The 14,433-nt window shown below is 48.1% G+C and overlaps 1 protein-coding gene across 2 annotated transcripts in view; it reads right to left on the reverse strand.

Moving 5' to 3' along the window:
* Positions 1-14,433, reverse strand: part of LOC137385099 (NACHT, LRR and PYD domains-containing protein 3-like) — a 47,370-nt gene that overhangs the window by 16,645 nt on the left and 16,292 nt on the right. For both annotated transcript variants that reach the window (XM_068059864.1, XM_068059865.1), the window contains exons 3-5: positions 7,825-7,991; positions 400-571; positions 229-294 (exon numbers count right to left, since the gene is read on the reverse strand). In XM_068059864.1, coding sequence (XP_067915965.1) covers positions 229-294; positions 400-571; positions 7,825-7,991 — 405 coding nt within the window. The remainder of the gene's footprint in view (positions 1-228; positions 295-399; positions 572-7,824; positions 7,992-14,433) is intronic.

The raw sequence follows: 14,433 nt of genomic DNA on the forward strand, positions 1-14,433 counted from the left end.
CCGGGATCAGTCTCACAGTTTGTAAACCGAGAACAGTCTCACAGTTTGTAAACCGGAATCGGTCTCACAGTTTGTAAACAAGTGTCGGTCTCTCAGTTTGTAAACCGGGATCAGTCTCACAGTTTGTAAACCGGGATCGGTCTCACAGTTTGTAAACAAGTGTCGGTCTCTCAGTTTGTAAACCGGGATCAGTCTCAGTTTGTAAACCATTGGTTTTTGTATTTTTACCTTTTAAGTAGTTGGACATTCTGCATTCCATTAGACTTGTGCTTGCTTCAAATGGTAGATTGGCACCTATGAAAACAAGTTTCACCATTTACAATTCACAAAATTTCTGGGCCTGAACAGAACCGTGCTTGATATTATTTTCAACCATAATTCATTCAGTGTCACTCATACCTTTGCTTTCAATCTCTTGCAGTATTTTTGTCAGTTTTGGTTTGGTGAGCCCCATCTTTACAAATGTTTCCCACATCGCTCTCCCTGCCTGAGCTCCACTCTCCATCACAACGTCGAGGAAAAGTTTAGATGCCATCTGATGACACCCGACCATCACCAGCTGTTGGATTTCCTATAAAACAAGAGTTCGGTCACTTCACTGACCCTCTGTGTCTCGGGTCTCTATCAATGCATATGGTCCATTATGACACCCAAATTTCAATAGAAGACATTCACTTAAAAATATTTTGCCCTTACATATTCTCCATGACCCGTGTGTGCAGTGAGACCTAATTTGGAGAAGTTGCTGTAAAATGAAAACATGAAATTGCCTGCCAATTATTAAATGGATAAACTGTCTATTATTGTTAATGTAAGCTTGTAGGTTGAATTGGAGGTTCCCAGTATTGTGATATTATTCGATATCATGTATCCCACATCACATTGTGACTGCCCTTGGTACTTGGAGTTGTTTTAACTTTGAGTGACTTGGGACCAGCTGCCCATTCTACACCCTGTCTGATATCAGTTCAAATCCCACCATGACAGTTTGTGAATTTGAATTTACAATTAAATTAACCTGGAATAAAATGCTCATCTCAGTAATGGTGAGCAGGAAACTACCGGATTGTTGTAAAATCCCATCTGGGGATTTAGGGAAGGAAATCTGCCATCCATCCCTGTGACTCCAGACCCATAGCAATTTGTTTGACTCTTAACTGTCCTCTGAAATGGGCCTAGCAAGTCACTCAGTTGTATTAAACCATTACAGAAAGGTCCAATAACAATAAACCTGATATAGACCAAAGCACCGGGTGGACGATGGGAAAAAGGCACATCGAGTCCAGTCAACCCTGCAAAGTTATCCTCACTGCCATCTGGGGACTTGTGCCTAAATTGGGAGAGCTGTCCCAGAGACTAGTCAAGAAACAGCCTGACATAGTCATACTCACTGAATCATACCTTATTGCCAATGTCCCAGGCTCCTCCATGTCCTATCCCACCGCAGGATAGACCAACCAGAGGTGGTGGTACAGTAGTATTCAGTTGGGATGGAGTGGCTTTAGCAGTCCTCAACATTGACTCTGGACCCCATGAAGTCACATGGCATCAGCTCAAACATGGGCAAGGAAAACTCCTGCTGATTACCACCTACCACCCTCTGTTTGCTGATGAATCAGTGCTTCTCCATATTGAACACCAGTTGGAAGAAGCCCTGAGGGTGGCAAAAGCACAGAATATACTCTGAGTGGGGGACTGCAATGTCCATCACCAACAGTGACTAAGTAGCACCACTGCTGTCTGAGCTGGTCGAGTCCTGAAGGACGTATCTGCCAGAGTGGGCCTGCAGCTGGTGGTGAGACAAATAACAAGAGGGAAAAGGCTACTTGATCTCTTTAGCACCACTCTACCTGTCGCAGATGCATCTGTCCATGACAGTAGTGATGGAAGTGACCATCGCACAATCTTTTTAAAACAAAGTCCCGCCTTCACACTGAAGATACCCTGCAACATGTTGTGTGGCACTATCACCGTGCTAAATGGGATAGATTCAGAATGGATCTGGCAGCTCAAAACTGTGCGTCTATGAGGTACTGTGGACCATCAGCAACAGCATCAGAACTGATTTCAACCACAATCTGTAGCCTCATGGCCCGGCATATCCCCCATTCTACCATTACCATCACCACCAAGCCAAGGGACCAACCCTGGTTCAATAAAAAGTGCAGAAGAACACGCCAGGAGCAGCCCCAGGAATACCTAAAAATAAAGTGTCAAACTGGTGAAGCTACAACACAGGACCACATGCACACCAAACAGCAGAAACAGCATACGTCAGACAGAGCTAAGTGATCCCACGACCCACGGATCAGATCGAAGCTCTGCAGTCCTGCCACATCCAGCCGTGAATGGTGGTGGACAATTAAACAACTAACAGGAGGAGGTGGCTCCACAAATATCCCCATCCTCAATGATGGGGGAGCCCAGCACGTCAGTGCGAAAGATAAGGCTGAAGCATTTGCATCCGTCTTCAGCCAGAAGTGCCGAGTTGATGATCCATCTCAGCCTCCTCCTGAGGTTTCTAGCATCACAGATGCCAGACTTCAGCCAATTCGATTCACTCCACGTGATATCAAGAAACGGCTGAATGCACTGGATACTGCAAAGGCCACGGGCCCCAACAACATCCCGGCTATAGATAGTACTGAAGACTTGTGGCTGCAGAACTAGCCGTACCCTAGCCAAGCTGTTCCAGTACAGCTGCAACACTGACACCTACCTGACAATGTGGAAAACTGCCCAGGTCTGTCCTGTGCACAAAAACAGGACAAATCTGATCCAGCCAATTACTGTCCTATCAGTCTACTCTCGATCATTAGCAAAGTGATGGAAGGTGTTGTTGACAATGATATCAAGTGCCATTTAAACAGCAATAACCTGCTCAGTGATGCTCAGTTTGGGTTCTGCCAGGGTCACTCAGCTCCTGACCTTATTACAACCTTGGTCCAAACACGGAAAGTAGGGCTGAACTGCAGAGCTGAGGTGAGAGTGACTGCCCTTGATATCAAGACAGCATTTAACCGAGTATGGCATCAAGGAGCCCTAGCAAAACTGGAGTCAATGGGAATCAGGGGGAAAACTCTCCGCTGGTTGGAGTCATACCGAGCACAAAGGAAGATGATTGTGGTTGTTGGAGGTCAATCATCTCAGTCCCAGGTCATCACGGCAGGTGTTCCTCAGGGTAGTGTCCTTGGCCCAACCATCTTCAGCTGCTTCATCAATGACCTTCCCCCATCATAAGGTCAGAAATGGGGATGTTTGCTGATGATTGTACAATGTTCAGCACCATTTGCACCTCCTCAGATACTGAAGCAGTGCATGGAGGAATGCAACAAGATCTGGACAACATTCAAGCTTGGGCTGATAAGTGGCAAGTAACATTCGCACCACACAAGTTCCAGACATTGACAATCTCCAATAAGAGAGAATCTAACCATCACTCTTTGATGTTCAACGGCAATACCATCGCTGAATCCCCCACTATCAACATCCTGGGGGTTACCACTGACCAGAAACTGAACTGGAGTAGCCATATAAATACCGTGGCTACAAAAACAGGTCAGAGACTGGGAATCCTGCAATGAGTAACTCACCTCCTGACTCGCCTGTCCACCATCTACAAGGCACAAGTCAGGAATGTGATGGAATATTCTCCACTTGCCTGGATGAGTGCAGCACCAACAACACTCAAGAAGCTCAACACCATCCAGGACAAAGCAGCCCGCTTGATTGGCACCCCATCTACCACCTTCAACATTCACTCCCTTCACCACCGACGCACAGTGGCAGCAGTGTGTACCATCTACAAGAGGCACTGCAGCAACTCATCAAGGCTCCTTCGACAGCACCTTCCAAACCCGTGACCTCTACCACCTAGAAGGACAAGGGCAGCTGATGCATGGGAACACCACCACCTGCAAGTTCCCCTCCAAGCCACACACCATCCTGACATGGAACTATATCGTCGTTCTTTCATTGTTGTGGGTCAAAATCCTGAAACTCCCTTCCTAACAGCACTGTGGGTGTACCTACCCCACATGGACTGCAGCAGTTCAAGAAGGCAGCTCACCACCACCTTCTCAAGGGAAATTAGGGATGGGAAATAAATGCTGGCCTAGCCAGCAATGTGCACATCCCATTAAAGAATAAAACAAAAACATAGTTCAACGAGGAGTGCAGGAGAGCATGCCTAAAAATAAGGTGCCAGTCTGATGAAGCTACAGAGCATGCATGCTGAACAGCAGAAGAATCCTGCTAAAACAGAGCAAAGCGATCTTGCAACTACCGGATAAGATCAAAGCTCTGCAATCCTGCCACATCCAGCCGTAACAGGAGGAGGAGGAGTAGGAGACTGCTAGAACATCCCCATCCTCAATGATAGCAGAGCCCAGCATGTGATTGTAAAAGACATTCCTGAAGGATGCACATGTATGGAATTGAAGGATAGGCAATACTGACTTAGTTCTGCTGTTTTCCACAGTTAAATACCAAGCCAGTACTCAGAAAGGAGTTTTAACATTCTGACGCGCTGGGAGTGGAGAGGCCCAGTCGCACACAGGAAACCCGGAAGTCTGAATTTCTCCACATGTAGTGGAGTTTTAACACCACAGCAAGCATCTTTCATCATTGACAGATTGCCTGTCCAGAAGTCAGCCAGATCGACAGGTATGGCCCCTAGTCGCACAGGGAACATTCCAGAGGAAGCCACAGGACTAGGCAGGTCAGAACGCCAACCCAGGTGGACGCCGGTGGGGGGGGGGGGTGTTGCCTGATTCTAGTGTGATGAGGAGAGGAGGGGTTTCTATGCGGGGGGGGGGGTTTCTGCAGCCTGGTGTGGGAGCCTGGGGAACGCTGGGGAAAGCACATCTGCTCCTCTTGACCCACAAGCAGTGCTGAAAAGCCTGGTGTCTTCTCCCCTAGGCTGTCCTCACCTTCCTGCAGCTGCTGGGTTTCCCAAGGCCCAGGAAACACGACCGGCCACATTTAAACCTGTTAAATCCGATGCTTCCAGCTTCACTAACATACTTAAAATGCCTACCCGCCTCCTGGGAGCGGTTGGTCTGCTTTCCCCCTTGTCCTGCCTGAGTAAAACAGGATCTGGTCAAACTGGACGTGGAGCAGCTACTTGCAGGAAAGTCTACATCAGACCAGTGGGAGTCATTCAAAAAGAAAATAGTGAGAGTTCAGGGCCAACATGTTCCTGTAAAGGTGAAGCGTAGGACCGACAAGTCCAGGGAACCCTGGAAATCAAGAGATATAGAGGATTCGATAAGGGAAAAAAAAGGAGGCTGATGGCAGATTCAGAGGGCAGAATACAACAGAGGCCCTAGAGGAGTATAGAAAGTGTGTTGGGGGCTGGGTACTTAAAAAAGTAATTAGGAGAGCGAAGAGGGGCTTTTTAAAAAATTCATTCATGGGATGTGGACGTCGCTGGCCAGGCCAACATTTATTCATTTATTGCCCATCCCTAATTGCCATTGAGACGGTGGTGGTGAGCTGCCTTCTTGAACCGCTGCAGTCCATGTGGGGTAGGTACACCCACAGTGCTGTTAGGAAGGGAGTTCCAGGATTTTGACCCAGCGACAGTGAAGGAACAGTGATATAGTTCCTAGTCAGGATGGTGTGTGACTTGGAGGGGAACTTGCAGGTGGTGGTGTTTCCATGCATTTGCTGCCCTTGTCCTTCTATGTGGTGAAAAAACACTGGCGGGCAAGGAAAATCCCAAGGCGTTTTATAAGTATATTAAGGGCAAAAGAATAACCAGGGAAAGAGTAGGGCCCATTAGGGACCAAAGTAGCAATCTGTGTGTTGAGCCGGAGGACATAAGTAGGTTTTAAATGATTACTTTTCATCTGTGTTCACTATGGAGAAGGATGATGTAGGTGTAGAGATCAGGGAGGCGAATTGTGATATACTTGAACAAATTAGCACTGAAAGTGAGGAGGTATTATTGGTTTTAGCGGGCTTAAAGGTGGATAAATCCCCAGGCCCAGATGAGATGTATCCCAGGCTGTTATGTGAGGCAAGGGAGGAGATAGCGGGGGTTCTGACACAAATTTTCAAATCCTCTCTGGCCACAGGAGAGGTACCAGAGGACTGGAGGACAGCGAATGTGGTACCATATTTAAGAAGGGTAGCAGGGATAAACCAGGTAGTTGCAGGCTGGTGAGTCTAACATCATTGGTAGGGAAACTATGGGAAAAACATTTTGAGGGACAGGATTAATCTCCACTTGGCGAAGCAGGGATTAATAAAGGATAGTCAGCATGGCTTTGTCGGGGGAGATCGTGTCTAACTAAATTGATTGAATTTTTCGAGGACGTGACTAGATGTGTAGATGAGGGTAAAGCAATTGATGTAGTCTACATGGACTTCCATAAGGCTTTTGATAAGGTCCCGCATGGGAGATTCTGTAAGAAGGTAACAGCTCATTGGATCCAGGGCAATTTGGCAAATTGGATCCAAAATTGGCTTCGTGGCAGAAGGTGATGGTCGAGGGTTGTTTTTGCGATTGGAAGCCCGTGACCAGTGGTGTACCGCAGGGATTGGTGCTGGGACCCTTGCTGTTTGTAATGTACATTAATGATTTGGGCGTGAATATGGGAGTTATGATCAGTAAGTTCGCAGATGGCACGACAATTGGTGGTGTTGTAAATAGTGAGGAGGAAAGCCTTAGATTACAGGACGATATTGATGGGCTGGTAAAATGGGCAGAGCAGTGGCAAATAGAATTTAATCCTGAGAGGTGTGAGGTGATGCATTTTGGGAGGACTAACAAGGCAAGGGAATATACAATGGATGGTGGGATCCTAGGAAGTACAGAGGGTCAGAGGGACCTTGGTGTACTTGTCCATAGATCACTGAAGACAGCAGCACAGGTAGATAAGGTGGTTCGGAAAACATATGGGATATTTGCTTTTATTAGCTGAGGCATAGAATATAAGAGCAGGGAGGTTATGATGGAGCTGTATAAAATGCTAGTTAGACCACAGCTGGAGTACTGTGTACAGTTCTGGGCACCACACTATAGGAAGGATGTGATTGCACTGGAGAGGGTGCAGAGGAGATTCACCAGGATGTTGCCTGGGCTGGAGCATTTCATCTATGAAGAGAGACTGGATCGGCTTGGGTTGTTTTCCTTAGAGCAGAGAAGACTGAGGGGGGACCTGATAGAGGTATACAAAATTATGAGGGGCATTGATAGGATAGATAGGAAGAAACCTTTTCCCTTAGCGTAACCGGGGGCATCGATTTTAGGTCAGGGGCAGGAGGTTTAGAGGGGCTTTGAGGAAAAATATTTTCACCCAGAAGGTGGTTGGAATCTGGAACACACTGCCTGAAGGGGTGGCAGAGGCAGGAACCCTCACAACATTTTAAAAGTATTCAGATGAGCAACTGAAATGCCATAGCATACAAGGCTACGGGCAAAGTGCTGGAAAATGGGATTAGAATAGATAGGTGCTTGATGGCCGGCACGGACACAATGGGCCGAAGGGCCTGTTTCTGTGCTGTATAACTCTATGACTCTAGATCTATTCTTTGCCTATTGAACACCCTCCATTCACAGCCAATCCCACTAGCTCACCCGTGTTAAAGATCCCCCCTCACTGTCAAAGCTTACATGTGAATAACAGACTCCAATGACGGACACTGATACCTATTTACAACACGGAGAAGTCGACATCTTCAGGAGAGGAGAGAAGAAAATTGCAAGGAAAAGAGATCAGCAATGTTACGGAATTCTGTTCTGTTGCAACATCAGTGCTGTTTAAAAGAGCAACCAGCAGAATATTACATTGACGATTTGTAATCTATCCAACACACCTTGCAGATTTGGTCATTCAACTTTTGTTCATTAAGTAGTGCCAGACTGACACCTTCTACACATTCCTCAATGGCTTCTTCTATTCTCTGCCTGTAGAACTCGGTGACTCTGCGGAGCTGGATGTCACTGTAATTTTCCAAAGTCTGTCTGATACGAGCACCAGGATCTGGGAACAGATACAGATAAACTCTGGTTAAAACTGATGATACATAATGTAGGTAGGTTTGGGATGAAACCAGTAAAGGTAATTGGTGTAAATTCTGACACTCTTGGAAATATGGCTATATTGATGTAATTTCTTAATGCTACTCACCCCTATAGTCTGCAAGCTGTGCTGCATGGTTTGCTGAGGGCGTGGTTTACTTTACAAACTGTTCACTTTTGACTAGTGACTGACCGTTGTTAACTTCACTGCGAGGTAAAGCAGTTAAATGATAAAAGAGAAACAAGGGTCCCAAATAGTAGAACGTGGATGAGATAGCTAGACAAGCGTGGTTAGGCAATTTGGCTCTTTTGAGAATCAAACCTTATGAAATATCATGTGGGTAGATGAGTCAGGTTAAATCAGTGACCGTCTTGAGTTCTCTGAATAGCAAGTTATTCATAAAGGTCTTGTGAATAATAGCCCTCAAATATTGTGCCAGCTTCCTGCAGCAGGGAGGAACATGGCATGGTGTTGCGGTGCATCAAAACCCTGTGTCTTTTGAGCTCGGAGCAGAGGTATCAGCAAAGACATCCAGCTGTCAAAAGAACATGGAACTGTGAGAGGACTGCCTAGACAAGTTAGACAAGGAAAAACTGTTCCCATTAACTGTTGGTACAAGGACTAGGGGACACAGATTGAAGGTTTTGGGCAAAAGATGCAGAGGGAATATCAGGAAGGACGTTTTTACACAGCGGGTGGTAATGACCTGGAAATGGCTGCCCACAAGGATGATGGAAGCGGAGATGATCAATGATTTCAAAAGGGAATTGGATGGGCACTTGAACGGAATATACTTGCAGGGCTATGGGGATTGAGCGGGGGAGTGAGGCTGACTGGATTGCTCCGCAGAGAGCCGGCATGGACTCGATGAGCCGAATGGCCTCCTTCTGTGCCATATATGACTATGTCTGAGAACTTAAAGTGGCCACACCACCAACTTGATTGCGACTTCTACGCTGAGATCAAACGATTGGAACAAGGATGTAATGAGGTCTGCAGCCGAGTGATCCTGGCAGGCTCCAAACTGAGCATCAGTGAGCAGGTTATTGCTGAGTAAGTGCCGATGGAGAGCACTGTCGACAAACCCTTCCATCACTTTGCTGATGATCGGGAGTAGTCTGATGGGCCGCTAATTGGCTGGGTTGGATTTGTCCTGGTTTTTGTGTACAGGGCATACCGGGGCAATTTTCTACATTGCCGGGTAGATGCCAGTGTTGTGGCTGTACTGGAACAGCTCGGCTAGGGCCGCGGCAAGTTCTGGAGCACCACTGTTCAGTACTATTGCCAGAATGTTGTCAGGGCCCATACCACTGCAGTATCCAGTGCCTTCAGCTGTTTCTTGATATCACGTGGAGTGAATCGAATTGGCTGAAGACTGGCATCTATGATGGTGGGGACCTCAGGAGAAGACCTGGGAAGATCGTCTACTCAACGCTTCTGGCTGAAGGTGGCTGCGAACACTTCTCTTGCACTCACATGCTGGGCTCCACCATTGCTAAGGATGGGAGTGTTCACAGAGCCTCCTCATTCTCCCATTAGCTGCTTGGTTGTCCACCACCTGCTCCGAATGGAGCATGAAGAGTTGGAACTTACAGTTTGTAGGTACAAGTTAAACCAGGCCATTGATAATGATATCAAAGAGTTATAGAAGGTGTAGAGACAATGGGCTGAAACAGTATGGGTCGAAATTAGTCACAATATGACAACTGCATAGCAACAGGGAACTGCTGAGGGCCAAGAAGAACATCAAAAATATAAGCAGGAGAAGGCCATTCGGCCCCTTGAGCCTGCTCCACCATTCAATAAGCACATGGCTGATCTTCTACCTCAGCTCTATTTTCCCACCCTATCCCAAATTTCTCGATTCCCTCAGAAATCTCTCGATCTCAGTCTTGAATATACTCAGCGACTGAGCATCCACAGCTTTCTGGGGGTAGAGAATTCCAAAGATTCACAACACTCGGAGCCAAGTAATTCTCCTCATCTCAGCCTCAAATGGCCGACCCCTTAGCCTGAAACTGTGATCCCGTGTTCTCCACTCTCCAGCCAGAGGGAAACCGCCTCTCATTGACCCTGTCAAACCCGCGCAGAATCTTACACGTTTCACGTTTCTCATTCTTCTGAACTCCAGACCGAATAGGCCCAATCTACTCAATTTCTCCTCATTGGGACAACCCTTTCATCCCGGGATACAATCGCCAGCACAAGGTGACACTATGTCAGAATTAAGGGCCTGAACTTTTAGCAGACCCCCGCCCCCGAAGGTGGGAACAGAAGCAGAGGGGCGGGCGGGGCGGCCCGAAAAAAGCAGCTTTGGCGGGAGGCGTGTCAATTGCAGGATGCTGTTGCTGGTGCTGGACATTTTAGAGGAAACAAGTTCAGGGCCCGGGAAGGCCACCTGTTCTCATGAGGCGGGCAGGCAATTAGGCTCATTAAGAGCCTTGTTAAAGTTAAGTTTTAGAGACAGATTGGGATTTTCCAGTAAACCTCCAGGTTCCCGACAAGATAGGGGCAGAGCAACTGGCTGGAGCCAGATACTCAGGAGCAGACTGGGGTACCAGCACTCCTGGCAGGCCTACAATGCCCCAGCCCCACCTGCCTGGGAGGGGGTACAGTCAAAGACTATCCTGAAGAGGGGCTGCTCCACCATGGCCACACTGATGGGCTGGCTGCACTTTATTTAATTTCCTTATTAAAGTTTATAAAAAGTGGCTGAGACGGCACCTTCTTGCTGAGGCGCCCTCTCAGTTACTTACCTTGAACTGCAGCTGGGTGCTGTTCTGAATTTGGAAGGCCTCTGGCCCTCCAACCTCTAGAGTCCGCCCACTTCCCTTATTTGGACAGGAATCTCATCTACATTTCACTGAAGGGCACACCCACATGAAAATCTGAACTTTAATCAGTTTCCCACCAAAGGCAGGTTTCTGATCTGAAAAACAATCCGGATCCTGTTTCCCACTTCCATGGAAAATCTTCAGCCCATGGGGTTGTTTTGCGAGGCCTCAGCAGTAATAAATGTGGTACACAGTTACAATGCAGTGAAAGCTGTCTGATACCCCTCATCCAACAAAACCCCAGGAGTCAGGACAGGTGAACTGCTTCAAATCTTAAGCAAGCCCCCAATGCAGATGTTATGATGTTTGTTATATAAACAAGGTAATCACTGTGCACTGGAAATAAATAATAGATTCACATGACATCGACCTGAATGTAAAGCCTCGGTATAAATTAACTCTTGGTTCAGTGATAACTCTCTCCTCTCTAAGACAGAATATTAGGAAATCAAGTCAGTAACATGAGCACATAATCCAGGCCGATACTCCCTGTGTCTGTTTTGATGGAGTGCCGCACTGTCGGAGGTTCAGTACTGACGTAGTACTGCATTGTCGGAGAGTCAGGACTGAGGGAGTGTTGCACTGTCGGAGGGTCAGTACTGAGGGAATGCTGCACTGTCGGAGGGTCAGTACTGAGAGAGTGCTGCACTGTCGGAGGGTCAGTACTGAGGGAGTGCTGCACTGTGGGAGGGTCAGTACTGCGGGAGCAGTGCACTGTCGGAGGGTCAGTACTGAGGGAGTGCTGCACTGTCAGAGGGTCAGTACTGAGGGAGTGCTGCACTGTCGGAGGGTCAGTACTGACGGAGTGCTGCACTGTCGGAGGGTCAGTACTGAGGGAATGCTGCACTGTCGGAGGGTCAGTACTGAGAGAGTGCTGCACTGTCGGAGGGTCAGTACTGCGGGAGCAGTGCACTGTCGGTGGGTCAGTACTGAGGGAGTGCTGCACTGTCAGAGGGTCAGTACTGAGGGAGTGCTGCACTGTCGGAGGGTCAGTACTGAGGGAGTGCTGCACTGTCGGTGGGTCAGTACTGAGGGAATGCTGCACTGTCGGAGGGTCAGTACTGAGCGAGTGCTGCACTGTGGGAGGGTCAGTACTGCGGGAGCAGTGCACTGTCGGAGGGTCAGTACTGAGGGAGTGCTGCACTGTGGGAGGGTCAGTACTGCAGGAGCAGTGCACTGTCGGAGGGTCAGTACTGAGGGAGTGCTGCACTGTGGGAGGGTCAGTACTGCGGGAGCAGTGCACCGTCGGAGGGTCAGTACTGAGGGAGTGCTGCACTGTGGGAGGGTCAGTACTGCAGGAGCAGTGCACTGTCGGAGGGTCAGTACTAAGGCAAAGTTGCTCTGTATTTGGTCCCATCGCTGGGAGACACCCCCGTTGGGAGGAGGGACCAATCCTGAGGCGGCTTCCCGCTATTTTACCAGCCTCTTCCACCTCAAGACCCATCGGACTGGGGCCGGTAACATTCCGTCCTCTGAGTCTGCGCACCGACCCAGGAAAATCCCCCCATTCACACCAGCGTTTCTGAGCTCTCTAAAACTCGTCTCATTTTGAGCCTTATGCAAAGTAAATTTTTATTAGACAGAAGGGAAATTTCTATAGCCCCTGTACACAAAAAGCAGGACAAATCCAACCCGGCCAACTACCGCCCCATCAGCCTACTCTCAATCATCAGTAAAGTGATGGAAGGTGTCATCAACAGTGCCATCAAGCGGCACTTGCTTAGCAACAACCTGCTCAGTGACGCTCAGTTTGGGTTCCGCCAGGGCCACTCAGCACCTGACCTCATTACAGCCTTGATTCAAACATGGACAAAAGAGCTGAACTCAAAAGGTGAGGTGAGAGTGACTGCCCTTGACATCAAGGCAGCATTTGACTGAGTATGGCATCAAGGAGCCCTCACAAAACTGAGGTCAATGGAAACGGGGAAAACCCTCAGCTGGCTGGAGTCATACTTAGCACAAAGGAAGATGGTTCTGGTTGTTGGAGGTCAATCATCTGAGCTTCAGGACATCACTGCAGGAGTTCCTCAGGGTAGTGTCCTCGGCCCAACCATCTTCAGCTGCTTCATCAATGACCTTCCTTCAATCATAAGGTCAGAAGTGGGGATGTTCGCTGATGATTGCACAATGTTCAGCACCATTCGTGACTCCTCAGATACTGAAGCAGTCCGTGTAGAAATGCAGCAAGACCTGGACAATATCTAGGCTTGGGCTGATAAGTGGCAAGTAACATTCGCGCCTCACAAGTGCCAGGCAATGACCATCTCCAACAAGAGAGAATCTAACCATCTCCCCTTGACATTCATCGGCATTACCATCGCTGAATCCCCCACTATCAACATCCTAGGGGCTACCATTGACCAGAAACTGAACTAGAGTAGCCATATAAATACCGTGGCAACAAGAACAGGTCAGAGGCTAGGAATCCTGAGGCGAGTAACTCACCTCCTGACTCCCCAAAGCCTGTCCACCATCTACAAGGCACAAGTCAGGAGTGTGATGGAATACTCTCCACTTGCCTGGATGGGTGCAGCTCCAACAACACTCAAGAAGCTTGACACCATCCAGGACAAAGCAGCCCGCTTGATTGGCACCCCATCTACAAACATTCACTCCCTCCACCACCGACGCACAGTGGCAGCAGTGTGTACCATCTACAAGATGCACTGCAGCAACGCACCAAGGCTCCCCAGACAGCACCTTCCAAACCTGCGTCCTCTACCAACGAGAAGGACAAGGGCAGCAAATACATGGGAACACCACCACCTGCAAGTTCCCCTCCAAGTCACACACCATCCTGACTTGGAACTATATCGCCGTTCCTTCACTGTCGCTGGGTCAAAATCCTGGAACTCCCTTCCTAACAGCACTGTGGGTGTACCTACCCCACATGGAGTACAGCGGTTCAAGCAGGCAGCTCACCACCACCTTCTCAAGGGTAATTAGGGATGGGAAATAAATGCTGGCCTGGCCAGCGACGCCCACATCCCATGAATGAATAACAAAAAACAAAGGGCTCATTTTATAACCAGAAATTGATGATGCTCAGGAGCACTCCTGATTATATTACACAAAGGCAATAAATTTGACCAAAGTCCGTTATAAATTCATTGTTCATGCCCGTGGAGCTGAATCGACCGCTGTAAGTACTTTGAAAGCTGTCCTTAAATTGGGAATGGATTTTCATCCCCTCTGTATGTGAAGAAGGGCAGTTGTCTAAGGAGAGCTATCCGATAGATAACTGTCCCAAAGGATGTGGCTTTCCTGTTCAGCTGGTTGGTTGTTGACTCTGGTGTTTGTGGCCCAGTGATCTCCAGCCTATTGACTGTTCTCGGCCACCGAGCTGAGTGAACGGATAAGCAGGGTGTCTTAAATCGATAGGCTGGTAGGCCTGAGGCCTAGTGGACAAAGGTGAACAGATTTAATTCATTTTCCATTTTAAAGTCGTACATTCTGTCCTAATTTTGATATTTTCATTATGATTTCTTCCGTTCATATTTAGAAGAGAATTTCCTCAATACGATGATACAGAAACAGGCTGTTAGGCCCACCCAGTCCGTGTTGATCCT

This window comes from Heterodontus francisci, chromosome 28 (assembly GCF_036365525.1).
Source record: "Heterodontus francisci isolate sHetFra1 chromosome 28, sHetFra1.hap1, whole genome shotgun sequence".
Classification (NCBI taxonomy): domain Eukaryota; kingdom Metazoa; phylum Chordata; class Chondrichthyes; order Heterodontiformes; family Heterodontidae; genus Heterodontus; species Heterodontus francisci.